General features: G+C 41.6%; 1 protein-coding gene across 1 annotated transcript in view; it reads right to left on the minus strand.

Annotated features, from left to right (window-relative positions):
• LOC133153963 (GDNF family receptor alpha-2-like) overlaps nt 1-26,300 on the minus strand; it is a 47,687-nt gene that overhangs the window by 11,772 nt on the left and 9,615 nt on the right. The window contains exons 3-4 of the mRNA XM_061278317.1: nt 24,859-24,945; nt 12,371-12,749 (exon numbers count right to left, since the gene is read on the minus strand). Of these exons, the coding sequence (XP_061134301.1) occupies nt 12,371-12,749; nt 24,859-24,945 (466 nt within the window). The remainder of the gene's footprint in view (nt 1-12,370; nt 12,750-24,858; nt 24,946-26,300) is intronic.

Here is a 26,300-nt window from a genome sequence, read left to right on the forward strand (position 1 = left end):
TGGGAGGAGACCTTGCTAGTCTATTTTTTTGCTGTAGAAGACACCACCTTTAGGAAAAATCCAAAGTAGGAATGATGATACTGTATGTATATACCAGCATTAGTTTTTTACTTGCTATCGTGACATTATGCACAACAAACCCAACTGAAATGAATTAATGTACCGTAATTTTCGGACTATAAGTCGCACCAGCCATAAAATGCCCAAAAATGTGAAAAAAAAACATATGTATATAAGTCGCTCCTGAGTATAAGTCGCCCCCCCACCCAAACTATGGAAAAAAACCGCGACTTATAGTCCGAAAATTACGGTAATATGCAAACGTCATGCTTCTTTTGACCACTTCCAAAATACACTTTGGGCGCCAATCTTGGGTCCAGATAAAAGTGGTCTGTTTGTTTGTTTGACGGTGTGTTTGCGATAAGAGCTTTAAGTCTACTGAAGCCCCTGGGGCGCCATTGCTAATCCACTTAAGTAGCTTTATTGGGAGGAGCGTGTGCAAAGTTACTCTGTCTGTGCTGTTCACATCACTGCTGCCCACTCTGTGAATCACAAAGCGTTGCATTTCACCCACTCCATCTTCTTCTGACCACTTGGAGGATTTTAAGCAGCCGTAAATAAGCCATGTCGTTGGAGTTTGAACTATTTAGCTCAAATTAATGAACCAAATTAAAATGATAGCCAAACAAAGCGATATGAATTATATACGCGCAGAGGGCACAACATGGTGAGCGATAGAATGAAGGGCTGGATAAAAAAGGCTGCCGTCATAAAGATAAGATGAAAGCGTTCATTCATTGAACGGTTTGTTGTTTATTATGGCTTGCAGTGTTTTGGCTACCTGGATTAGTCACATGAGAAAACACCAGAATATTAGGAACAGGTATAGCAATATAAATGCAATATGATGCCGGGCATGATTTTTAAAATTATGAAAATGTTTCTAAAGCGGGTGTCTGATTAATTATGATAAAAAAGGATTTTGTAGGCAAATTTAGCATTGCTAATTCAACAAAAATCTACTGCGGCAGAACACATCATTTTGGGTTTTATGCATGCAAATAAAGTTCAGATGAGTCCAGTTTGAATTTGATTCAGGGCTCAACAACAAATTCAGTGTGCGTGATATCAACTCAACCTGAGAGATTTCTGGAAATATCATGAGGCTTAAGTTCAGCTTGCATCCAAAATATTGACTCTCCCCAGGTGTGTGTTTTTTTTTTTTTCTTTCTACCGCCAGTGCTTGCATTGTATGACGATGAACTCAGAATATGAAATGGAACCCGTTGTGATGTAGTGACTCAACAAATTTCTGTCCAGGGCCAGGCTAAGAGCCCAAGAGCGGTTCTAAAAACCTCCCACGTAAAAATCTCCCTTTGCATATATCCTCATCAGAATTAATAATGAGAAAACTACTTTTGTGTGGCAATTAAAAGCAATATAAACAAATAAGACTAAAACAAGGGCGGAAGTTTCATGCTGTGTTGAAAGCCAATAAATAAAATAGGTTGAAAGCCAGCTTTTAAAAATGGACAATTGGGTTTTTCCTAACGCACACCGGGTGGTGGTTCTGTTTTTAGGAACAGCGAGCAAAAAAAAAAAAAGCTTGATCCCCTCTGAGCTTCCGCTCGAAATTGTTACAACCTCTAGAAGTAGCTGGTCAGCTGAACACAGAAGCTCAGAGAGCTAAGGCGGGACGAGACCGTTTATAGATTTGAAAACAAATAGCAGAATCCTTAAATGAACTCTTCAATGTAGAGTCGGGATGCCATTTTTAGGATTCACTCTTTGAGTACTGACGGATTGTGATTATGATAACTCCTTTCGTAATATAGCGCCAACTACTGGCGAGGAGTACTTAGGCTAATCGTTTTTTTTTTTTTTTTTTGCCCTAAGTATTGATAGCTGGTATCGTCAGCCTCCATGAATACTTGATATTTAAAAATAATGCCAGTATTGGCTCGAACCTGATATCTGGTACAACCTCAGTGTGCGGACGCCTAGTGGCGGGAGGAGGAATTACAGTTTGAGGCGGCCTAGTGGTTAAGCAGGTCTTTTAATCACAACTCCAACTCCTGTGTGTGTTTTCTCCAGTTTATTTGGCTTCCTTCCACATTATAAAAGGATGCTAAATTGTTCATACATGTGAATGAATGCCAATGGTCATCTGTGCCTGACGCACATATTAAAAATCAGCTGCGATTGACTCAGCTGGATGGATCAAATATTTCCTGTATGAAATGGTTTTGAAAAACGACCAATTTGAATATAACCAACATCCTGACTGCGTTTGACTTGTATTTCCTCCAAAATTATCATCACATCCTGCTGTTCACTTCCATTACCAAAATACAAATGACTTTTATTGTTACAAAACCCTGCTGTCTTTAACCAGCACGGCCGCTTTGGGATTTTTATTTATTTTTTTGCTGTGCAGCCAGTGTAGACAAATTAAACCCGGTGTGTGTTGAGGGGACAATAACCTCGTTTTGTTAATGTCTTTTACATGACCATCTACAAAGCACACCTCACAAAAGGGAAATCTTATCTCCAAGATGGTCTTCTCCAGGGGTGCTTCATCATCTTAACGCCTCAAAACGGATGTGAAAATAATCACCTCGTGCACCGATACCGTGTGCACCCCCTGATGACACGTTGCCTTTTAACAAACGTGATGAGTTCATTAGTGAAAGGGAATGAAGGAGATGAATAAACTAAATGTGTTTGAAACATCCTGAGATCTATTTGTGAAATTCTACTGTACTCTTGCAAGAAACAAAAGAGGATTTCAGCAATGCACCACGGACTGCGACGCCAGCCAGAATGTTCCGTCATCATTTTAAATATGCGTAGCAGCTGCATCACCTTGACGCGGCGCGAGAGCGCTACTCCATCACGAATGCATTGCCGTGTGGCTTTTCGATACATTTCCCAAGCAGCTGGACTCGCTTTGATGAATAATGAGCGCTCTTGTGCCGAGGGAATATTGTCATTGGTGGAAGTCGGTGAGGAGCTAGAAATAATGCGGGCGATATAAAGCAGGTGAGCCATTGTGGTGCACTTTATCTTAAATCTGTAAGTTAAAAAAAGTACAAACGGATTTGTTTAGGGGGGATTATTGGGGGTGACCAGGTTAAAGTGCGTCCTTCCGTCAGCCTCTGATGTAATTGAAGGAGAAAAAAAACAAAAACTTCCACTGCATCTCTGTTTGGCATCCTATCAAATCACCTTCAGAGCTTGCACTAACACGTTCTTTTATTTCACTTGCGAGGGCCGCATTATGTTGTCCCGATGCATTGACCCGACTAAGTGGACCCGTTTCTTCCAACGCCGCCACTTATCTCACATCGAAAGCAACACGGAATCGTTTTGGAATGGGATGCAATCAAATTTGTCTTTGCACGTATACAAGAAGAGAGCAACAAAATTCATTTAACAGTTTCAACCAGACCAAGAGACGTCAACAACAATCATCGACAGAGGGAGACGGAATTAAGTAGCCCGTTGAGTCGCCAAACAGCACCCTGATTCTCTTAAATGGAAAAGAAAAAAGATAAGGAAGGGGGTGGGAAAATAACAAGTCCCAAGTATTGCTCTTTTAAGGGAGGGGCACAATAAGAAATTGGGAAAAACAAATATGTGCGTGTGTGCATGTGCATATATACCCCGTATTTTCCGCACTATAAGGCACACCTAAAAACCTCTCAAAAGCCGACCGTGCGCCTTATACTCCGGTGCGCCTTATATAAGGACCAATATTGAGCCACTACAGCAGGCGTGTCCAAATATATGGACTTATATATGGATAAAGTTTTAAAATGGGCCATTCATTGAAGGTGCGCCTTATAATCCGGTGCGCCTTATAGATGGACAAAGTTTTAAAATGGGCCATTCATTGAAGGTGCGCCTTATAATCCGGTGCGCCTTATAGTGTGGAGAATACGGTAAATATAAAACATATAAATATTTAAAAAAAAAATAATAACAAATATATTATATATTATTATTATTATTATATATATTTATACATATATATATATATTTATATAATACATATATATTTATATAATACATATATATTTATATAATGTGTTTTTGTAAGCTAAGGCCAACATAAGTCAAAGCGCTTTGTTTCTTTTTGGAAGCAGAATTCTCTAAGACAATGATGACTTAAAGACAGTAATTTAACGGTTACGGAGGTGCGCTGAGTGTTGGCACAGCGGCGTTCCGGCTTGCGGCACTTTTCAAGGTTTCCAGGGATTTCCATTATAGCGCCATAGAACGCCACTCGCTGCTGAAATTACAGGTTGTCTAGCTCAGAGTTTTTTCTGGTCATTTCAGCCACTCAGCCCCCCCAGGGAAGTGTCAGGCGAGCCCCCACAGCGGTAGACTTCTTCCAGCCAACCTGACACTTTAAACACAGTCATTCCGACCGGTACCCAGCGCACGTCCGTCCAGTCTGGCACTAAGAGAAAACTAATGGCTTTCTCGTTGGATTCTTATTCCAATCACTTGATGGCCCTGACAAACAACGCGAGTCCAATCAGATGAGTGTCAGTCGAAGAAACTATTTCCTTTGGGATGAGGCAAAATAGCTATCAGACTGCCCAAATCCTCTAATAGCTTCTAAAGGATGATTATTTCTGTTCAAATGAGAAATTGCCGCTCTCCTCCCTTATCGCCGGTCTTCAGCATATCCAGGCTGTCAGCGCTATCTCGCCATCATCGACCACAAGGCATAACAACGCCGATGACAATGGCGGCCGCCTAATGGGATGGCATAATAGCACTTGGATGAGGCAAATGAAAAAACAAAGGAGGTGCTTTCTATGGCGTCTGCCTTTTATCTCCTTTCTATCCTTCAGCCTCAGCCCCTTATCCTCTTGGTCTCCTCAGTTCCTCAAGTAGGCACATTTGCAAACTTGCCATCGAGAAATTGGAGCGCGCCAAAGCAAAATCCGCAACCTTGCGCGTTTCTTTGTCTCTTTGATTCACATCGGCGGCGAACAATAGGCAACATTTATGGAGCCAGTTGTGATGCATGGCGCATGACACCAACAGTTATTATGGAAAAGGCAAACAAAGCACTCTGACCTTGTGTGGGGAGCAGAAGCGCCATTCTGATTAAAAACAAAACAATAAATCCCTCACATCCATCACACATGGTTTCATAGAACTCATTATCACTTTTTTTCGATGAGCAATACTTTCCACTGTGACCTTGAGGCTGACTGTAGTTCACCAAGGCCAAGGGTGTTAAACCCGAGGCCCGGGGGCCAGATACGGCCCGCCGCATCATTTTATGTGCCCCGCAAAGATAATTGTGAATTGACTTCATGTGTCAATACTAAAATTGTCTTAAAAAATGTTTTTTTAAACGATTGAACAGTTTGAACTTTGCATGCTACCGTAATTTTCAGACTATAAGTCGCACCGGAGTATAAATCGCACCTGCCATAAAATGCCCAAAAAAGTGAAAAAAACATATATATGTACATAAGTAGCCCCCCCCACCCAAACTATGAAAAAAAAACGCGATTTATAGTCCGGAAATTACGGTACTCCAGATTCCTAGCACATTCCAAACTCATGTAGCGTTATTTAAGCGAAGACTGAAATTGTGACCCGGAGTCTGAATGGTTGCTTGTGACCTGCCATTCGATAGCGACCAGTCCATTGTTTGCTTCCAAAGACAGCTGGGATAGGCTGCAGCTCACCCATGACCCGAGTGATGACTAGAAAATGGATGTGACCAGTGCTGGTGCAGTTTAGAGCAAAACAAGCTCTCATCATTGTAAACAACCACAATCCCATCATTTGCATTTTTGTCTCTTTAGAGGCAAATTTTTTATTCTGATCTTGTTGCATCTAATTAACTTGTCCAGGTATTTTACACGTTGCGGCTTGTAGATTTATTTTTCTATCGACCGTTCTCGCATCTGCTATTCCTGGCAACGCCGCACTCATTGGGATTCCCAGTCGATTCGAAAAGCGCCATGCGGACAGATGGCGTTCTCTGAAACCACAAGGAAGCTTAGCCATCACATTTTCTCCTGCCCATTTTGTTTGACTTGATGGTTTATTTTTGAAAACATTTACCACAATTCTCCTTACTTGGTGGCCACGTTGACTTGATTGGTTACGGGCAGCTGCGGAATGACTTGGAACCCCATACTGTGTGTTGTGCCGTTTGAATGAATGCTAAATCAGGCAGCGCACGGCAGCTTATTCAAGGTTATCCCTAAAATATTGTCCAAACGTGGCAAGCAAACCTTGCCCACGCAAACAAATGTGCTGGACAGTGAGTTAATAGCGCGCTACACAGCTTTTATCACCGGTAATTAAATGAACATTTGTTGTGCATTCAAGCCACTTTTTTTGTTGCCCTTGTCCCAATTAGTGTTTCATATTTCATAGCTCAAATTAAGAACAATATCTATTCCAGGATGGTGGTCAACCTCCAATTTGTTTGGATTTTTTGAAACAACTGAAGTAAAGTCGGCGTCATAAAACCTCAGTTAGCCCTAAACTTTAATTTTGATCAATGAATATGAAAAAATTAACACTCCTAGCTGTCAATCAAGTAAAAGAAACTGCTAATTTGTTTGATTAAATTGATTTACCACAATTGATGCATTCAAACATAAAGCAAGTGGAAGTTCTGTTTTAGCGCTTGACGATGTAATATGTTGCCTTTTAAAAAAAACTTTTACACAGATATATATTTTCGAAGGATTCTGAGAAGAGAAAAAAAAAATGTAGCCAAAGTTCTGAAATGCAAATTAAGGATAAGAAGGATGCGTCCGGTCTGCTGCAAACCACACAAACGCACACACTGTACTTAAGATGATAAGTTCTATTTGCATTAATAATAGATATGATATCACCAGAGGAAGTGAACGTGAAGGAAAATAGGGATGCCTCATCAATGATGCCTGCTGTTTACATCGATATTTCCTTTTGATAGTGCGGTTAAGACGATCAGTGAGCACACACACACACACGCACGCATAAGCACATGATGTATTGGAATTAAATGCACTTTCTTTAGTGGAAAGCAACCTCTGTGTTCTTCCGCTCTCTCTTGCCTCTCGTTTGCAAGTCTCATGTGAAGCCAGCATGTCTCACGCTGCCAACAGCAACAGCCCGATGATCACTGCACAACATTGCAGAAAAACTCCCCATATCAGGCAAAGGTCACCAAAGGTTGACACAGGATTCGTTTTCAAAAGCGGAGTTCTCTACTGCTAGTATACACACTTCATTTGTGATCATCGAGGGAGCAAGAATCTTTTTTTTTTTTTTTTTCATTTACAAGTTTTGACACCTAACCAAATGATAATGTACTCTGCAGATCAAACGTTGTGTTGAGATGAAATGTAATTTTCTTGGAATTTTTCATGTGTGCATGAAAAGAACACCGATTTATTTTCAAGTGTTGAAAATTTAGACTCTTCATTAATTCTAACACACATTTTTGGAATTTGGGAAGAAGTCTGAGCACCTGGAGAAACAGTTGTTGTTTTTTGTGGCTTTTTGGTTTAAATAAAGAATTTTAAGTCAATATGGGAGAGAGTGCCATCTAGAGGAGTGAAAAAATACAAGTGGTTCATGAAGCAAATTTGAAGCTTCGTTTACGACATGCATGGCGTTTCTATTGGCTCGGTCACTCCGTCTGATGTTTATCATCAAGCTGACTGTGCGTGTGTGTGTTTTTGTGTACCTGTTGATTGTCACTCAGCATTCCCTCCTGAAAACCAGCAGGCTAAGCATTCAGTGAGCAAACACTCACCAGTGAGTGTGGGAATGGAAGAATATACAAAAATCAAAGCTAGACGTGTTGAATTGATTCACCGAGCAATCGATAGACTTCACATAGACTCTGAGACTCTTTGGATTCAGAGCGTCATGCGACATTAAAATGGATTGGGAGCTTCTTTGGTTTGACAAGCGCGGACATCCAAATAGAGCCTGCTGTCACCGTTGGACTCGGCCGTCCGTCCTCAAAGGAGCGCGTTTATTTGAAGGTTGAAAAAGCAACAGAGGAGAGCGCTGTGTGTTTTGGTTTGTTTGTGTTGGATTACGGAACAGAATAGCAAACTGCGGCAGAAGTAGAGCCGAGTGGAAGAAATGAGTGCTGCTCCATTTAACGTGTGCTTGTGGTCCAGTTCCCAGATCTCTCCTGAATATCAACAATTACCTCCGCAGAGACCGGCTACAAAACGAAATCTCTGTGCACAACTATACTGCAACCTTAGCCAATATTATACGTTTTGAAGTCCACTCATTTATATTTTGTTTACAGGGACTTTGGGCTCCACCTGGAAACAATGCAGTCAAATGAGTTAAACAAAAAAAGTATTGTCAAGTTTGAACTTTTTGATGTGAATGAGCGTTTTTATTTTTTTTATTTTTGCATGACTTTTGACTTGTGCAAGTTGTAACTAGGCCAGTTTGGCTTTTGTTTTTTCAGTTCTTTTGGAAACAGACCAAAAGATAGAAATTTGCCAACAGTATTGCAGAAAAACGTAAAGGTCATCACGCGAGGCAGTATGAGAGACTCTGTGAGCAACTCAAAGCGTGGCGTAACATCGTAAAAAGTCACAGATGGGCCATCGTCTGTCATTAAAAATGATGCTCCTTGTTTTTGATTGAATTCCTCATTAAAAAAAAAACTCACATTGGATCCAATCCCAATTCAAGATGCCTTTCCTTGTTTCCTTTGTCATCTCTGTTTGGAGTTTGATCGATCTCAAGAGAGCGTCCTCATTCTTCTCCTTGTCCTTTTTTGACATCACTACATTTCTGCTCTTCTTCAAAGCATTTGGAATGAAAGAGGCTCAGGCAGGTGAGCTGTGTATCCTGTTTTGAGGTGGATGTCCTCAGGGGAGAGACAGGCTTGTTGTTAAATGATCGTCCCTAACTTTAATCAACACATCTCCAGAGGGAAGACCCGAAAAAAAAAATATAGCTCCACCCCCTGGCATTTTTTTGGATGTGTATTGTTCTGAGTTAACTTTAAAAAAAAAAAAAGTTGGTCTAATTTCAAGAAGGTTTCTCTGCAGGGGTTTCTTCACATGGAGCCAGCAACTAGTCGTAATGCCTTGATGCTGTCTTCATTAGCATGACAAATGAGTTGAAATTTGATTTCCTTGTAGAACATATTGGGCGCAGCACAGATTAGGGCCCATGCTGCAGCGACCCAGTTAAATTAAATCATTTGTTTTCTGGGACAAATACAGAAATTGTCTTTTGATGATGTCACGTGGAGGCCATCATGGTATAGCTGAGCACTCGCTGCCATTTCGCTAACTCGTGTGTGTGCGCCCAACAATTATATGTGGCTAAGGGCTCATCGAGCTGTTGACCTTTTGTGGCAACAGATAATGAGCTTTTATGTTCTAGAACGTCTATCTCAATACGCAGGTGAACCCCTGACACTTGGCTGTCGTCAGGTCAAAGAAATAATCTCCGTCTGAAAACAGATTACACGAGGCCCACGCGCAAGCAATTATCAGGACAATCATAAATTGGAGAAGAGACTTTTGCTGCTTTGGATTGATTTAATGGCAAGAATGTGGCTTTTGATCATCATTTCTAAAAAATGATTGGCTAGAGTAAGGTCGCGCAATGTGCACGCCGCTGAAAGTAATCACGAAAGGTCGACGACTAGTTTTGCTTCGATTTGAAATTTGTCATTTCACATCGATACTTTTGATCTGTTTCCGTGGATGAAGAAGTGAAGCGTGGAGAGTCTCTGTTGCAGTCAATGAATTAATTGTGCCTTTCATTTTCCATTATCTTCTTTGTTTTCATCATAGAACAGTTTCTTTTGAATGGTTCAATGAACAATATAAAATGGTATTTATGGCAGCTAATTTTTTCCCCCCTAATAGCAAATTTTTTGGTTGCAACAATTTTATGTGTCCAAGGGTCAATTGGCTGGCGCACGTATGCGAGACTCCCGCAAATTCTTTTCACAATTGCCCGGTCATGTTCAGCTGTGTAGCTCAATGTGCAGGCCCGAGATTACTTTGATTTCAGCCCAAAAAAGGCGTGTAAACAGAGCATTTAAAAAGAGCCACAAAATGTAATTACACATCGATTATTTTTGCTCGTATGGTACGAGATGTAATCCAGTTAAGTGCACAGGGAATGAGACTGTGGGGAATTTGGAGTTGCAGCTAGCACAAGCAAGCATTTATCGCTAAATGAAAGGAGTCTGTTGTGGAATTGAGGTATTTGCCAGGTCACAAACAAATTTAAGATATAAATAAAAGGCACACGGTTGTTTTGTGTGTCGCGTACGTCCAGTGATGCTCAGGTCTTGTCTAAAAAAATCGACAAATCTACCTAAGATTGATTCTGACATCTTTTTCAGATTCTTGCTCCAACTTGCTGTATTCAACATGTAAATGTCACCGAGACGTGGCACTAATGGTTGTATCAGCTGCCTAATCATCTGTCACAGTGGGAAAATGGAAAATTAGCCGTTAATGTCCCCCCCGATGCTTCTTAGACTGGCTTTTATTTTTGGCGCTGGACGTTCAAGGGTCTAGCGCTCCGTCGAACTTCATTAGGCTCTCAAATGAGCTTTTAAATACTTCAAATTATTCAAATGTCCCTTCGTTTTTATGCTATTAGACTAATGGACTGGCTGGACACACACACACACATTGGAAAGTGTGAAGATCCTTCGAGTTGATTGGGTGAAGAGCATAAAGTGCGTTTTGCCTGTTCTCAACGCAAGCAGACATGTCACGGCTGGCTAGGTGTGAATCGAACGCGACTGTCTGGATCCAACAGAGTCGCCATGGAGTCAAAGTGAGCCACTAATGTTTTTCTTTTCTGCTTAATTGGGCATCGTCTCAACAACTTAGCCTTACGAGTTCATCCGACCACTAAAGAGCTATGGCTTCCTTTCAAATTGAAATGAGTATGCTTGGCAGAGTTAAGGCAGAAAATCATAGAAACTTCCAAGATGGCACGGGAGGGAGGTAATTGCTGTCGAGGAGTGACTGGCACCCTTTTAGCTCGTTGTCATCAATATGAAATAATAATGATGATGAAGTCAGACGTACCGCAGCTCTTATGTAGAAGTGATTGTAAAGAAAAATTTGCTTTTTGGGAGTCTCCAAGGGGCAGCAATACGCTTGCATCTAAATAAATTAGACTGCTGTGAAGTAGATTTCAGTAGCTCCATTCAAAACTTTTTAAAAGTATTTTTATTTTGTTGGGTTTTACTTTACAAGTCACCTAAAGCCAAATGCTTTTTGGGGTATAAAAGTTAGTCTACTGAAAGTTTTTTAATAAATCTGTAAGTGAGCTTTAAATGAATATCTATTTTTAAACAATACCGTCATTTTCGGACTATAAGTCGCACCGGAGTATAAGTCGCACCAGCCATAAAATGCCCAAAAAAGTGAAAAAAAACATATATATGTATATGAGTCGCTCCTGAGTATAAGTCGCCCCCCCCCCCCCACCCAAACTGAAAAAAAACCGCGACTTATAGTCCGAAAATTACGGTAGTCCAAAACACTGGTGTCCAACTCCAGGCCCGGGCGGGGGCCAGTTCTGGCCCGCCATATCATTTTATGAGGCCCGCAAAAGCACATTATTTGCATGCAGTAAGGCTGAAATGATGCCAAATCAATACATCCAATTATTTATCAGGTCGAAAGGTCTTCTCATTTATGATTGAAAAATGCCAAATGCGAAGTTTTCTGGTATAAATTTCAGACGCAAAAAAGTTCCACCGCACGGACCTTCGAGCCAGTTACGGCTGTGCCGACATACAAATTCGATTCATCTTGATCATATTCAAAAAGATCATTTCAAACATAAATACCCTCCGAGTAGATGAAAGTAATCGTGGTTCAATTCGCAAACCTTCGCTTCGCACCCTGCTCGCGTTCTCAGCCCCCCCGATTGGTAGCTGGATGAACCTCAGCCAATTGTCATTCATGAGTTTCAATAGTGCATGTTTTGGAATGAGTCGAAAACGACAAGAGAGGATTTTCTATCAGACGACCCTTACGGATGAATGATACATGATTGCCTGTCGTCACGGGGGCTCTTGCCAGTGGCGTAGCTTTAAGGGCTGCCTTTGAAAGATGCAGGCTGTGTTCAAAATAAGAAAAAAAATATCGTAGTAGTGTCTAGGAATTTTTTGTTGTTGTAATTTTGGACCCAGTTGAGAGTCAAAAAACGATCACTGCACCGGTGGACCCGGGAAGCCTCACAGCTCCATTAATTAGAGGATGCTGACACCAGAGTTGCCCAAGGCCCTGGCAAACGTTGCTATGCCCCCACCTAACGAGAGCTCATCACCCATTGGCTGAACCTCTCCCGACCCCTCCACACTCACTTGCAGAGAGAGTCCTGGCGGCAGACCGCCCTCAGCTCCAGGCAGTTGGGTTTCTCCTTCTCTTTATAGGAGCAGTCGGGCACGATGGTCTGGCGGCGGCGCTCGGCGCAGCCTTCCGTCTGGCAGGGGCAGAAGAGCAGGCGGTGGCTGAACTCGGCCGGCACGCGGTCCAGGAAGAGCCGCAGGGCTTTGTGGCAGCGTTTCTTGTTGCAGCTTTCCCCCTTGTTGGGGTCCTCCTTGCTGCAGGTGGCGATATAGGCGGAGCGGTGCCGCTTGCAGGTGCCGTTCAGGTTGCAGGCTTTCGCCGCGTCCAGGCAAGGGTTGCACGTTCTCTCGGCGTCGGCGCAGTGGAAAGCCTTCGGGGCCACTGTGAGCATTCCTAGAGGGAGGTGCAAAGAGAAAGAGGATTGGCGTTGTGACCTGGGTCAGTTTCGCACAATCATGTCATAGATGAAGCCAAGAAACTTATTTGACGTTCAGAAAAATCTCACACAAATATGGATACTGATCTCATTTGTAGGCTGTGGATGTTTTTGTACCCAAACTCAGCTGGGACAGCCTCCAGCTCACCCGTAACCCAAATGAGCACAAGCAATATCGAAAATGGATGGACGGGATTGTCAGTTTGATGAAGTTTTTCCCCCCCCCCCACTCCGGAAAAAACGGGGTCGGACAAACAAAAGCTGTTTGCAACAAATGCAATAATAACCAAGAGATACGCATCGATACTAGGTCAACACCTACGATTCATTATAGATCACAAGAGGCTTGGCAGCAAAGTCAACAAACAGAGGGCTGATCCTTGCGGCTGTGGTCAACAGGAAGTTGATTCCTCAATAACATCAGAGATTGTCTCTGCGAGTCACTGGAGAAACAACTGCTGTACATCTGCTGCAAAGGAAATAATGATTTCATCGGTAGAACACCCTGAGAGAAAAAATATAAATGCTATATTTCAAATGAGATTTTCAAAATAGAGGCTCATCTTCAGATCATGAGGCAACAGTCAGTAGTGAGCAAATACATATTTGAACTCAAAAATCACAAATTCATTGATTAGGGTCTTAGCATGAGGCAGAATCATTTATTATTATTATTATATTATATATTTAGTAAAATATATCATTTTTTTATCATTTATTTATTCGTAATTCCCGTATATTTATTATATTTATTAAAACATATATTTTTTTATCACTTATTTATTTATTCGTAATTCCTGAAAAGCCAATCAAGGGCTTTTTGCTGACTGACACATCAATTCCACGTTTGCAATGCAAGATAAAAACTAAAGTCACAAGTCAAATCAAAGTGCCCAAAATACATCTCCTACTTTGTTGTGCTAGCCGCTATTTGACTGGTAAACGATTCAACCCGCCTCTGTTTTTCAAGCGTAATGACAGACCCAAGCACTGTAATTAACCCCGATATTTGTGGATAACAGACGATGCCATTAGGTGTGCTGCTTCTTACCACAGGGCAGGAGGAAAAAAAATGGCACACCTTTTGTCGCCCCCTTCACTTGTATTCAAGCAATATTAGAGGATTTAACCTCTTTCCCCCTGTAGATAATGATATTTCAGAGGTCGTGGCGAGGCGCCACGGTGACACCCGGAGAGATTCATCTCTTATTCAACAGAAGCAATCTCACACTGTGTCTATCAGAAAGCCTGCAGCAGGAAGAAGACCATTTGTTTTTTTGGGGGAATGGTACGCATTGTTTTCAAGCGTTGTATCGTACAATATCAATCCCGCAAATGGGGTTAGGTGGAACACAAGTGGGAGAGGAAATAAGAAGACCCCTGAAATTAATTATTTGGTGTGTTCCGATCCCGCTCGGATAAAAACCCGCCGCTGTTGAGAAAATGCACCAGAGGAGTTCAAGTATTTCATCACAGACAGAAGAACGTATAGTAAATCTTTCTTTCCATTAAGTAGCTATCATTTCGATGTATCAAGGTTAAATGGAGGAGGTCGTTTGGAGAAAAAAAATAAATAAATAAGGACAGGAGAGAAGACACCTGTTACTGTATGTGCTTGTTTCTGAGTCATCCTTCGAGGTGAGCTTTGTCACTGGCTGCCCTCACATTGACATGCTCGTTTTTGTCAATAAATCAGATGAGTCAAGATTTGGGAAACTGGAGATGACAAGTTATAGCCTCGCAAACATTCGGTTCCTGATTTTTTTTGGACTGCATTTTCTTCCTAGACTACAAAAGTTGGTGGCGATGGGGTATTGCCCCCCCCCCCCCCCCCCCTGAATTCACAGCACACCACTGACATCCCATAAAAATATTCAATGGCACCAATGATGTTTCTTAGTGTGGGTTTTATTTATTTATTTATTTATTTATTTATTTATTTATTTATTTATTTATTTATTTATTTATTTATTTATTTATTTATTTATTTATTTATTTATTTATTTATTTATTTATTTATTTATTTATTTATTTATTTATTTATCTATCAATCAATCAATCAATCAATCGCCTGGTGTACAGTTGTGGGTTGCCAACTGCAGTTTATTTTTGGCAATTGTCCATTTCAGTCAGATTTGGTCGTCTCATTCTGCATGTCCGGTCTTAGTATTGAGCAGGAAGGGATGATTATCATCGATCAAGAAAGTTCTTTCAAGTTCCCTTCCCTAGTCCTCTCCAAAGGTGAACCAATTCTATTCTGGCAGGATTTAGGGTGTCTGAGAAAGGATTGCCCAGGCCGAAGGAGGAAGGCCGCTCGCCCCCCCGACCGAGGGCCTTCTCACATGGGACGACGGTCCAGCTGGATGAGAGCTTTCCATGCCGCTTGTCCAGTTACATTGATGAATTGCCGCCCCCAAATCTCCCCTGACCATCTGCAGGCTCTAATGTTGGCCACTGGGGGTCCACTAGGAGGAGGTGGATGAACTACAAAGATTATTCCGAGTTGAACTTGTTTTTCTTTCGCGACGACCACTGACTGTTGAGCTTGAATTTGGTTCTACAAAAAAAAAAAAAATGTCCTGGGGTGAATGTAAGACACAAACTCACTTCCTGGCAGTGCGGCAGTTCTCCGCACTCACACACACACTCAGGATGCACTCGGAACAGCAGGTGGGAAAAGGGAAGGAAGCAAAGATTGCATATGGGAGGAGAAAAGTGCAGTATTGTGTTACTAATTGATTTTCCGAGTGCATTCCAAAGAAGGTTTGTTTTGCTATAACGCAAAAGGGAGGCTGTTGATAAGCTAATGATAAAAGACATATAAAATGGAAAAAGCTTTCAGCAGGCAGATGGATGGCTGTTGGTCATGACAGATAGAGGGGATGTGATGAGAGGATTGCCACTTAAGCACACACACACACTAAGGACACACAAACACACACTTAGGAGAGAGTTCAATTAATTCCGACTAATTCAGGAAAGATGTGTGACTCCTGCTCCTAATAATTAACCCAGCCCATCAGCGGTGCAATCAACAGCTCTCATCGCTACACTCCACACATACCTATTAAGTTAGCTTGCCGACGGCTGCGGCAAACATTACCGGGAAAGTGTGCGAAGCTTACGGGATAAATGAACAGCAGCTTGATACACTGGTTAATGGATGCTTTCATTATCCCCCCCCAAAAAAAAATCCAGTTTCAAATTTTACAGACGGATATTTTTCGCATCATGGACTATCATTTGACGTCATGATTAATGTAGCGGACAAAACATCCGTTCATATTCATTAACAGGATTCTTTGAAGTTTCCCCATAATTATTTGGGAAAAACTGTTTACGTCAATAGTCAAGACATGTGGATTGGTTCGTGTTTCGAACGCAGTGGCTTGAATTTAAATTACACATCAGCGACTGCAGGGGGGAACACAAAGCTAACAATTATTTTCTTACTGATGATCCAACGTCAGTTCCCACTCTTTGGGGTAATCCATCCATTTGACTCCTAGTAGGCTTTTAATGGGCGTCGTGCCAGCTTAATGGAACCAAACTAACCCTCATTTGCCTTTTAGTACCCACGTAGAAGACAAGGTAAAGATGCCGGGAGACATGTTGAACGCTTCAAATGTGATTTTCAGATGGCTGCGGGAACAGCGAAAGAGGACGGCTGAAAATAAAGCAAGATCATGGTGGACTGTCGCCAAAAGGAGATGAAGAAAATGTTCTCTGTGGCTGAAATTGGACGTTTTCACCTTTCTCGCTTTTTCCCCCCCAAAGAGACCCATCCGACCCAAGTCACGGCATTCCGTCAGCCTAATTTGAAACGTGCATTTCATATATCATCACTTACTCGAGGGATGGAGGGATGGGGGGGGGGTTCATCCCAGGTTAAAAAAGAGCCTCTTGGCTACGCGTATGTTCTCAGCAATTAGGAAAGGTGCCAAAGTTTGGATTTAATATGGCCCAGGGTGACTGTGCAAGAGCTTGTTAGGGAAGTCTTTAGTCCGGACCCTGAGGAGCATGTCAAGCATGGCTGTGTCAAAGGGCTCATCAGTCATTAGCGGAGGGCTCGGCGCCACAGCGGGGTCTACGTTAAGCACAAAAGAGGGGCTACTAAATCATCTGGCCTCAGCCTCAGATGGCAAATCATTCAACCCTATGTCCTCGGAGGAAGAGTTCAAGAGCGTCCACCAGTTGAACTGGACCTCAGAGCAGGAAACGATTGCCGCCATGCCAAACCATCAGCGCGGAGATCTTCCGACGACGACGTTTCAGAATTTAGAGTGCGTGGGGGTGAAATTGGGTCGTCAGAAAAAGAAAAAAAACTTGTATCAGTGTAAGCCCACTTGAAAAATGCCCCAGCTCTGCAGTAACAGCTGGAAAAGTGCGACCGTTTCTCCAATAGTTGTCGTCTGTTTAAATGTGCGCCCTCTTGTGGACACACACATTTGCGATTCAGTTTATCGGGATTATCGTCATTAAGCTAGGGTCTTTTTTCACGAGTTTGTCGCTAAAAGATGGCCGTCTTAACTAGCGACCATTTTGAAATGTTCAACTTTATTGGTTGAAAAGCAAAGGCTGATGAAAAGAGATTCCAAAATCCTCCCAAAAATGAAGCCTAGGCTATTAATGAACACAAGCTTGACAATATGCAAAGCTAATCACGCATAGTCTAACACGGATACCCCGAGAGCGCTAATGACAAGAAAGCCACCTTTGCCGCGTGTCTAAAAGGACCTCCGTGTTTGCCTACGTCATGGTAATTGTAAGGAGGACAATGTGAAAATGGCAACATTTCAACAGCATGCCGCACACGGCCGTTGTCCCGTTTTTTTTTTTTTTTTGCCTCCCACTAGCTGCGGATGGCTGTGAGTATTTAATTGGATAGGAGGCACGCTGAGCTGAGCTGAGAAGCTTAGTGGCCAGGGTTAGCGACTCGCACTCAAAGATGTACAACTTAATTCCCGCAGCGACCTTTGGTCCTAATAAGTTCATTAGCTCAGCATTGGGTCAAAAGACCCCAATGTAATTTCTTGGGCGGCATATTAACAATTACACTTAATGATGGATGAATGACATCTGGTGAGGTTCTGCTGCAACAGCAAAGTCATGCATTGATTTTAAAGGGGCGATAGGAAAGAACGACATTTGAATTTGCTTGTATATTTACAATATTTGAATCTGTGTGGGAAAACATCAAATGACAGATTGGGCAAAATTGGGAGGTTCCATTACGGTTGTAAAAATAGATCTTTGGTTGGTAAAAATATGAAGGCTCTATTTTGGGAGGTACTGCAGAATCCTGGTTTGTGGAGAGGGACATTTTTCTTATGCTTTGTTTATTTTCCGTTGAAGGATCTTTGCGTCGGGATGCATCTGTAGTCCTCAGCTGCAGTGCAATTCCAGCAAGGTGCAAGCTAACCAACCAAACTTATCGAAGCTATATACGGCCTTTATTGCAAAAGCACAAAATAATATGAATGTATCAAAGAAGCTACGGAGCTGCAGTCCAAAGCGTAGACCATTCATCTTTAGTGGTAACTAAACTCAGTGGGGCGAGACGCTGTCTGCCAATTCCACGTGTGGGACTGTAAATAAGACAAATGTTCCTTCCCATTGTACTTCAACTTTTTGATTTTGTCTGCATGCGGACTTGATGGCAGTCAGAGGAGGAATGAGGGAAATATGGACAGAAAATTGCACGAGTGTGTTTACTCTTTCATGGCTCGGAAATTGATTAGCTGTGAGAGAAGGATTTCAGGAAAGTTACGTTAAAGTTAAAGGAAGTATTTATATTTGTAGATCAAGATATAGTATTATTTGGAGGGATGGAGGGATGGATGGATGGATTGATGGAGGGATGGAGGGAGGGAGGGAGGGAGGGAGGGAGGGAGGGAGGGAGGGAGGGAGGGAGGGAGGGAGGGAGGGAGGGAGGGAGGGAGGGAGGGAGGGAGGGAGGGAGGGAGGGAGGGAGGGAGGGATGGAGTCACATTTGAACACTTTGAATTGCCTCTGTGTATGAAAATGTGCTATATAAATAAATTTGGCTTTGACATTCTGATTGTTTGAAAGTTTTATTAATAATGAATCTAATTCATATTAATATATTACATTAAAGATCATATGAACAGTTGTATTATTAAACTTGTATTAATAATAAAACTAAATTAATATGAATATAATATTACATTGAAAATAATATGAATATAAAATTTGAACCCAAGACATTTGACAACTTTGGCCTTGCGTGGAGTTTGCATGTTTTCCCCTCAGCCCGGCATTGATTTTGTGTCAGGCTTCCTCCAACATTCCCCAAACATTCTATCTTCATTGAAAGCTCTCAAGTTGTACATCATTGTGAATTAGAGTGCAAATAATCGTTTCTTTGCTATTGATTAGCGAGCAGCCCCTTGGGTACCCTGCTTAGGGTCTGCGGGATGCAGTATCGAAAATAAACGGATGTTTACTGTAAATACAATCGGATTCTTCGACTACACTTTAATGACGCTAACGACGTTGGATAGATAGAATAACGCCGGTTTATTGGCCACCATAGGAAAGACTAAAACATTGATGCTTCTGTGTATTGTACTGCTGTCAAAGACATTTCCTCCACCCCCCCTAATTTGTTCCAACCGCCTTGGCATCCTTCATTGGAGTGGTCATCAATGGGGTGATACTCGCGCCTGTAAAATGATGATGAGGGTGAGATTAAGATGTCACATCTCTTTCTCTCGATCACTGGCTCACACTTGCTCCGCTGCCGGTCGCTGAATAGAGACACATTAAGCTTTTAGTGCATGTTTTACTTTTGGCTGTAAAATTCGATGCCGTGCTTTTAGTGTTTTTGAATGGCGGCCGTTTTCAAGGCGCTGCACAAAAGCGTCGATGAAAGAGCTGTCAGATTGATCGCTCTGGCTTTGAATCGTGCGAGACACCAAGGTGCGATTTGAAATGGACGGAGATAGGAGAACATATTACATTCTTGCATATTCATTTGGACTATCCTATAAGATGTGACGAACACCATACTGCACACAACTTTCTTTCTTTCTTTCCAGAAACATTTGCGTGCAGCATCACCGCTACATGCCGCTTCACCGTGTTTACTTTGAACTCTGCTGCGCTAATTGACCCAAATCCGCAGAGCCCTCCTAGGTTTATATTCAATTAGCATTTCCCTAATGTATTCATGACCCAAATCATTTATAGACCATTGGCGGAATCTTAAAATCGATTCCACAACTGACTGGAGACCAGTGTAAAGTCATTAGGACAAAAGTTATTTGTTCCGACCTCTTTTTTCAGCTCGGTTAATTGAAAACTCCAAATTGTTCACAGATGCGAGTTTATTATTATGATGATGATTATTATTATTGTCATTGTTATTATTGTTAGTGTTATTAATATTATTTTTGTATTATTATCATTACGTTCATTATATTCCCTGAGGATAAATTCAACTCTCATTCTCCGGTATGTTTGTGTTGCGCAAGATCACACACTTGTAAAGGATGCGAGCTGGATGAGGCCTTGCTTAATTGCATCTCTCTCACGCAACTGGTTGCCATGGTTCTTGGCTGGCAACCAGTCCAAGATGCACTCCAGCTCCAGCTCACTTGTGACCCTAATGAAGCTAAGCACGCTTTGAACACGGATGCACAGATTTGTAAATATTCATTCATATTGAGCCCTCGGCTGGAACCAACAAAATGTTTTGGTGAATTACATAAACCCTCAATTGATTACGGGATTAAACAACATGAACTGCTGGTGATCTCAACGGTCAATGCAAAAAAAAGGAAAAGAAGTCCTTCTCACTTGCATGCAACATGTCATATCTTCTTTTTTTAGGCTTGCTCTTCTGCACATTCCTTTTTTTAAGAATTAATTAGGCAGTCAGAGGAGTTGCCGTGCTACATGTCACGCGCATGCAAACTAGCACACGCTGGTGTCCGGCAACATCAAATCAAACGGTGCTCAAAAAAGAACGCTCATTTATTTAGGTTGAAAAAAAAAAAAAAACATAAATGATGAGAGAACTATACTGGCACTAAATAGAATTTTGCGTTCATTAATTATTATTTTGTGAAGTCGTTATGTCAACATATCAACTTGGCGTAATTGGCAACTCAATGTATTTAGCCAAACATCAAATAGAGTGTAAGTAACGGGAATGCTTCACACTGAAATGATGAGGCACTGATGAATTAACATATAACAACTTCATTCCAACTGATTGTGATGCCCTAAAATGTTTTTCACTCGGCAAATAATCCGTGCATTAATGTGTGCATGGCGTAGCGAAAACCTCCGGGCAGACAAGTTGCTTCAATTACGTGGAAAGAATATGAAGATGAAAGGGCTGCTTTCTTGTTTAAATTCTAAAAGAGCGGCGATGGCAGAATGTGTCGACAACATGGACATTTTTTGCAATGTTTTGGAGGCGGTAAACAACAATTTGCTCATCCTTTTGTCAGTCGGCTACCCCCAATGGCTCCTCGGTGTAATGAGAAAGTGACATGATGAAGAATGCAGCTCTGGAAAAAAAAAAAAAATCCAGAGCTCTGCAAACACTTTTGTTTTATCCCAACAAGTTGAAGTCATATTTGGCCGAGCAATTATACGCTGTATGTTTGTGGCGGGGAAACAAAAAGAGATTTTATAAAAGAACATATTTAGTTATCGCGACATTTCATGTTTTGAAATAACCGCAAGCAGACTTAAATGTACATAACAGGCGCCGGCAGGTATCTTCTTTGGACCTCAGCTAGGATATCAAATTAAAACGACAATCATGCTGTTAGTCTTGCTTTCAAATTGGATATTTTTATCGTCATAGTCCAAAGATTAATAACAAACTCACTTGATTTCAACTTTTGTGCCACTGACTTCATTATGTTTATGATTCAAGGTTTTCCGCATTGGTTCATTACCATAAAAAAACGACTGGCTCCTTTCTTAATGATGTTATCATTTTTATATTCAAATAGCAAATTCTATTCCATGTTTATGTATGCAAAGTTGGCAGAACATGGTGGCGATGAACACGATATTAAAATGTACAACTTTAAAGACAAAGTTGATGTTTCATTTGAAAGTAAACTTCACCTAGAAATGGGGATAAACAACTCGAAGTCGCTGTAGAAGAATTTCTCTCTATCTGCCAAATTGCTGCTTGTTGTTATGCAAACACGCAGTACTCTCATCTCAAATTTCTGCTCTGAAGTCAAAGCAGATTCATTCGAACGAGCATTTCGGGGCAAATTGGAGAGCTGCCTGTTGCCCATCCCTGCTTTTAATTATTACTATGCATTAGGCAATTGTAAATTGTCATTTCCATTTCTCACAAATTTCCATGATTTGTCTTTTACCCCTGCAAAAAGGGAATCTCACTATTCTTGGACCGTTTGCAAGTGTTGTAATCCTGTTAAATACTCACACAGCCGAATAAACGATGACACCCTGACGAGATCACTACTTCAGTTCTTTTTGGGATATTTGTTTGCCATGAGGTTTTTGTAATGTAAAACGAGGCTCCTCGGCTGGCTCCTGGGTTGGCAACAGTAAATGGAGCGCCATATAGTGCAGTCGATTGGGAGCGAACACATTGCAGAACACAGCCAAGGTCTGAAGAAGGATGCGTTTGTCAGTCCACACATCTAGTAGAGGGTCAGTTGCAATCATGCCGGGGTTTGTGATGAAGTCATCCGTCGGCATGTTGCAGCTAATGCAGATGAAGTCATTGAGGTCGACTAGTGTTCTTGTCGGCGAGACAAACCCCGCAGCGTCGAGTGACTCATTTGCCTCATTGTCTGAGTGCATGTGAAAATAAGTGGTGACAATAGAAGAGAAGGACAGGTCTAAGTAAAGCAGATTGAAGTTCTACCTGAGGCATTGCTTTAAAAGGCTTGCCTTGAAAAGTCTTGCAGAATAAAATCAAACACACATTTGAGGCAAACAGGCTTTTATAGGTTCTTTCGTGCAATCTTTCGAAATTAGTTTTCAAATTAGGTAGAAAATACATCATTATAATTGGCCACTGACTCATCCAGGGCGCACCCCAACTCTCGCTCCAAATCAGCTCGGGTGGGTATCAGCTTACTCATAGCACCACCCAAAATCAATGGATGGATGGTTAAAATATCAACACCTCACGGGACGCACGTATGGGCTTTGCATACAAGTACGACACTTATCAACCTGATTCTGAAGAACAATATCGAAGGAATAATTACCCGTGGATTTCTTACAGGCCCCCAATCAATTAGTGTGCGAGCTCAGAAATGATAAATAATGAGCTAAACTGGCAGCGTAACACATCCCTGTGAGCAAATCCGATATTTCACCTTGGGGAGAATGAAGGAAAACAGCTGAATCCAAAATGGCTGGGTTAATGACTCCCCTGTTACATCTTAATCAACAAAGTACGCTGTAGATTTTGCTTTGTTTTCAACTGGCAGGGCTGGAAATGGCCAGGCAATTATCGTACATTTGGCTGCCATTGACATATTGAAACTTCTGCTTTGATTATTATCATCAGGGGAGATGACGTGACACCTTTGTAGACTTTGATTTTTCATTCCGAAATGAATAATAAATCCCCGCTGTACCTAAATAAGGATTCAATGTGCTCCACGTAGAAGTCAAATAAAAAATATGAGTACCGTAATTTTCGGACTATAAGTCGCACCAGCCATAAAATGCCCAAAAAAGTGAAAAAAACATATATATGTATATAAGTCGCTCCTGAGTATAAGTCGCCCCCCCACCCAAACTATGAAAAAAAAAAACGCGATTTATAGTCCGAAAATTACGGTAAATAATTGCTTGAATACAGTTTGACATGATTCAATGCAAATTTTGCATATTTCAAGTTAAATACAACTGAATGTAATTTACTAATCTACCGAACTCGATAAAAAAAAAATTCAATTAACATATGGGTTATACGTCAAATTGTACAACTTCAAGGGACGATGGACTGTTACTTCCCTTTCGTTCCACTAATTCCCAAATAATCAATGCCCACATTCTTCCAATCATCTTTCTTCTTTCATTTTACCATGTAAACATTCAATGCGAGACCAAGTGATGCACCGCTGATTCCAAGCTAAGGGGATTATGCAAAAAGCGTGCCTTTGTGGTACATCCCTACAAAGCGGGAAACGAGCAAGGAGAAAATATGCTGTCTTTAGTGTTTCTAGATTGCTTTTGGCGAAAAACAACAGGGGCATAAAACTAAAAGAACATCGTCTGCTGATGTTTTGACGGAGGAGGATGAAAGCCAACCACTGGATGTGCTGCTGTGTGTCGCTTGTGGGCCTGCGCTGGGCAGACAGCGGTCAACCTACAGAACAGCAATGTCAACGCACGCGGCTTTGTCTGAAAGCAAGATCTCCATTGATTAGTGGCACCGCCACGATAATAACCGGTAAATTAAATCGTTAGCTCTATGGCGCCTGTTGAGGCCAAGCTGTTTAATTAGTAAAGAGGAAATCAAACTGGAAATAGAATCAATACAATGTGGGCTTGCTCTCTTGTTTACCTCACGTCCCACATGACACAGCAGCAAACAATAAAACGGATGACCTCACAGAACCCTTGAAGCCCACACTTTCGTCCGATAGGAATTGCATGTACCGTAATTTTCGGACTATAAGTCGCGGTTTTTTTTTCATAGTTTGGGTAGGGGGGCGACTTACATACATATATATGGTTTTTTATATATGTTTTTTTTTTCACTTTTTTGGGCATTTTATGGCTGGTGCGACTTATACTCCGGTGCGACTTATAGTCCGAAAATTACGGTAAATTCAAAACGAGCCAATTAGAAGCGCGGCTGGAACCACTAGCTCGGTAACTGTAACAAACGTACAGTGCTGAATTAATGAAAAAAAGAAAACTTAACGCTAACCCCTAACCCTCAAACATTATGCGATTAGCATTTAATTAATACTTTTGCATACCACTAGAGGGACCCCTTGCACCACATTATGCGTAGGATACTGTATAAATATGTGAAATATTCCTATCAGGGGTTAGCGAGCATCCAAGGCCAGTTACCTGAGGAGATGGAGGCCAAGCGGAATGCATCCTGGTGTCTGCCGGGTGCGACAGGTTCATACGGGGATGAGTCGTCCATATCTCCGTCTGAAAGGACAGAATGAAACTTTGAAGCACTTCATTAAAGCCACTTATAATCCTTTATAAATCTTCATAGAAGGACATTTCTCTTTGATTCCACACACATTCAGCAAGTCTGAACCAAAGGTTATTGCATGAAATACAGACGTTTCTGTTGAATACTATATGGCTATAAATTCACGGTCATATAACTTTCTTTTGGACCTTGTGGTTTAACGTTGGTGTGCAACATAAGTGGCAGCACATCTTTGCTTCGAAAATAAATTCAAAGAATCTAAGTCCTACGTGTGGTTCTTAATCCCCGCATTTACATTCACAACCATTCGGTGTGCGTGAGTACCTGTCACCCACCAGCGAGCAATAGCTTTGCATTGGAATACCGATAGAACTATTAAAGCAGTGCAAATTAACCAACAAATGGTTGAGGTGATGTGGAACCACGTATCGTCACAAAACCAAGCCGCGGACAAACCTGCTGTCTATCCGTCACTCAAGAGGCACCCTGGTTAGCTTAGGAGCTAGCTGACTGCTAGCACCTGTCTTGGCAACACGCCGAAAATTTAATTATCGATTTGTTGAGTCACGTGTTGTGCCAGTCGCCCCAATCATCGAGGGATTAATCACTATAAGAATATGATTATTATAACTAGTTGCAACTGTGTTTGTTTGTCATTTTCCAAAGACATAGTGAGTTTGAAAATAGCTAGCTCAATGTCATAACTTTCTGCTGTGTAGTTTTGAGTTTGGAGACTAAAAGCTACGCCGCCTGCCCAATCAGAGAAGCAATCAGTTGGTACAACATATTTGAATTTTATTCCTCGGCATTTTACTTTTGCGCGTCTCCTGTGAAAATACCTAATCAACAAATCAGTAAACAGAATTGAAGGCATCAACCATGCGTTGCTATTTTCACAAAAAACGCCTTGTAAAATTGGAATCCAACCATTAGTAAAGGCTGATGAAAAGCAAATGAAAAGACTGGCGTGCTTCAAAAGACATTTTTCAAACATTTTCCAGAGGGGAAAGAAAACAAATCTTTGGCATGTGTACATCGGTAAAGTCATTGCTTTATGTGAGGCTCTCTGCCCCCTTTCCATCAATATTAACAATCATAACAAGATCGAGAAACTCTCATGGAGCCAGTGGCAGCCGAGCACAGTGTGCCAACACGAAGCCTGTGTGTAGAGGGGAAGAAATGGAACTGAAAATGTAATCCCCTAATCCTCAAAGTTTGGAGTCGATGCACTTTTCTTGTTTTTGCCTTTTTTTTGTTTGTAGCTGTTGATCAAATTATACATCTGAGCGTGTTTGGAAGCTTCCTGCCTTGCTGCCTGCCAGCCTGCTTGTGGAAAACATGGCGA

This window comes from Syngnathus typhle, linkage group LG5 (genome assembly GCF_033458585.1).
Source record: "Syngnathus typhle isolate RoL2023-S1 ecotype Sweden linkage group LG5, RoL_Styp_1.0, whole genome shotgun sequence".
In the NCBI taxonomy this organism is placed as follows: domain Eukaryota; kingdom Metazoa; phylum Chordata; class Actinopteri; order Syngnathiformes; family Syngnathidae; genus Syngnathus; species Syngnathus typhle.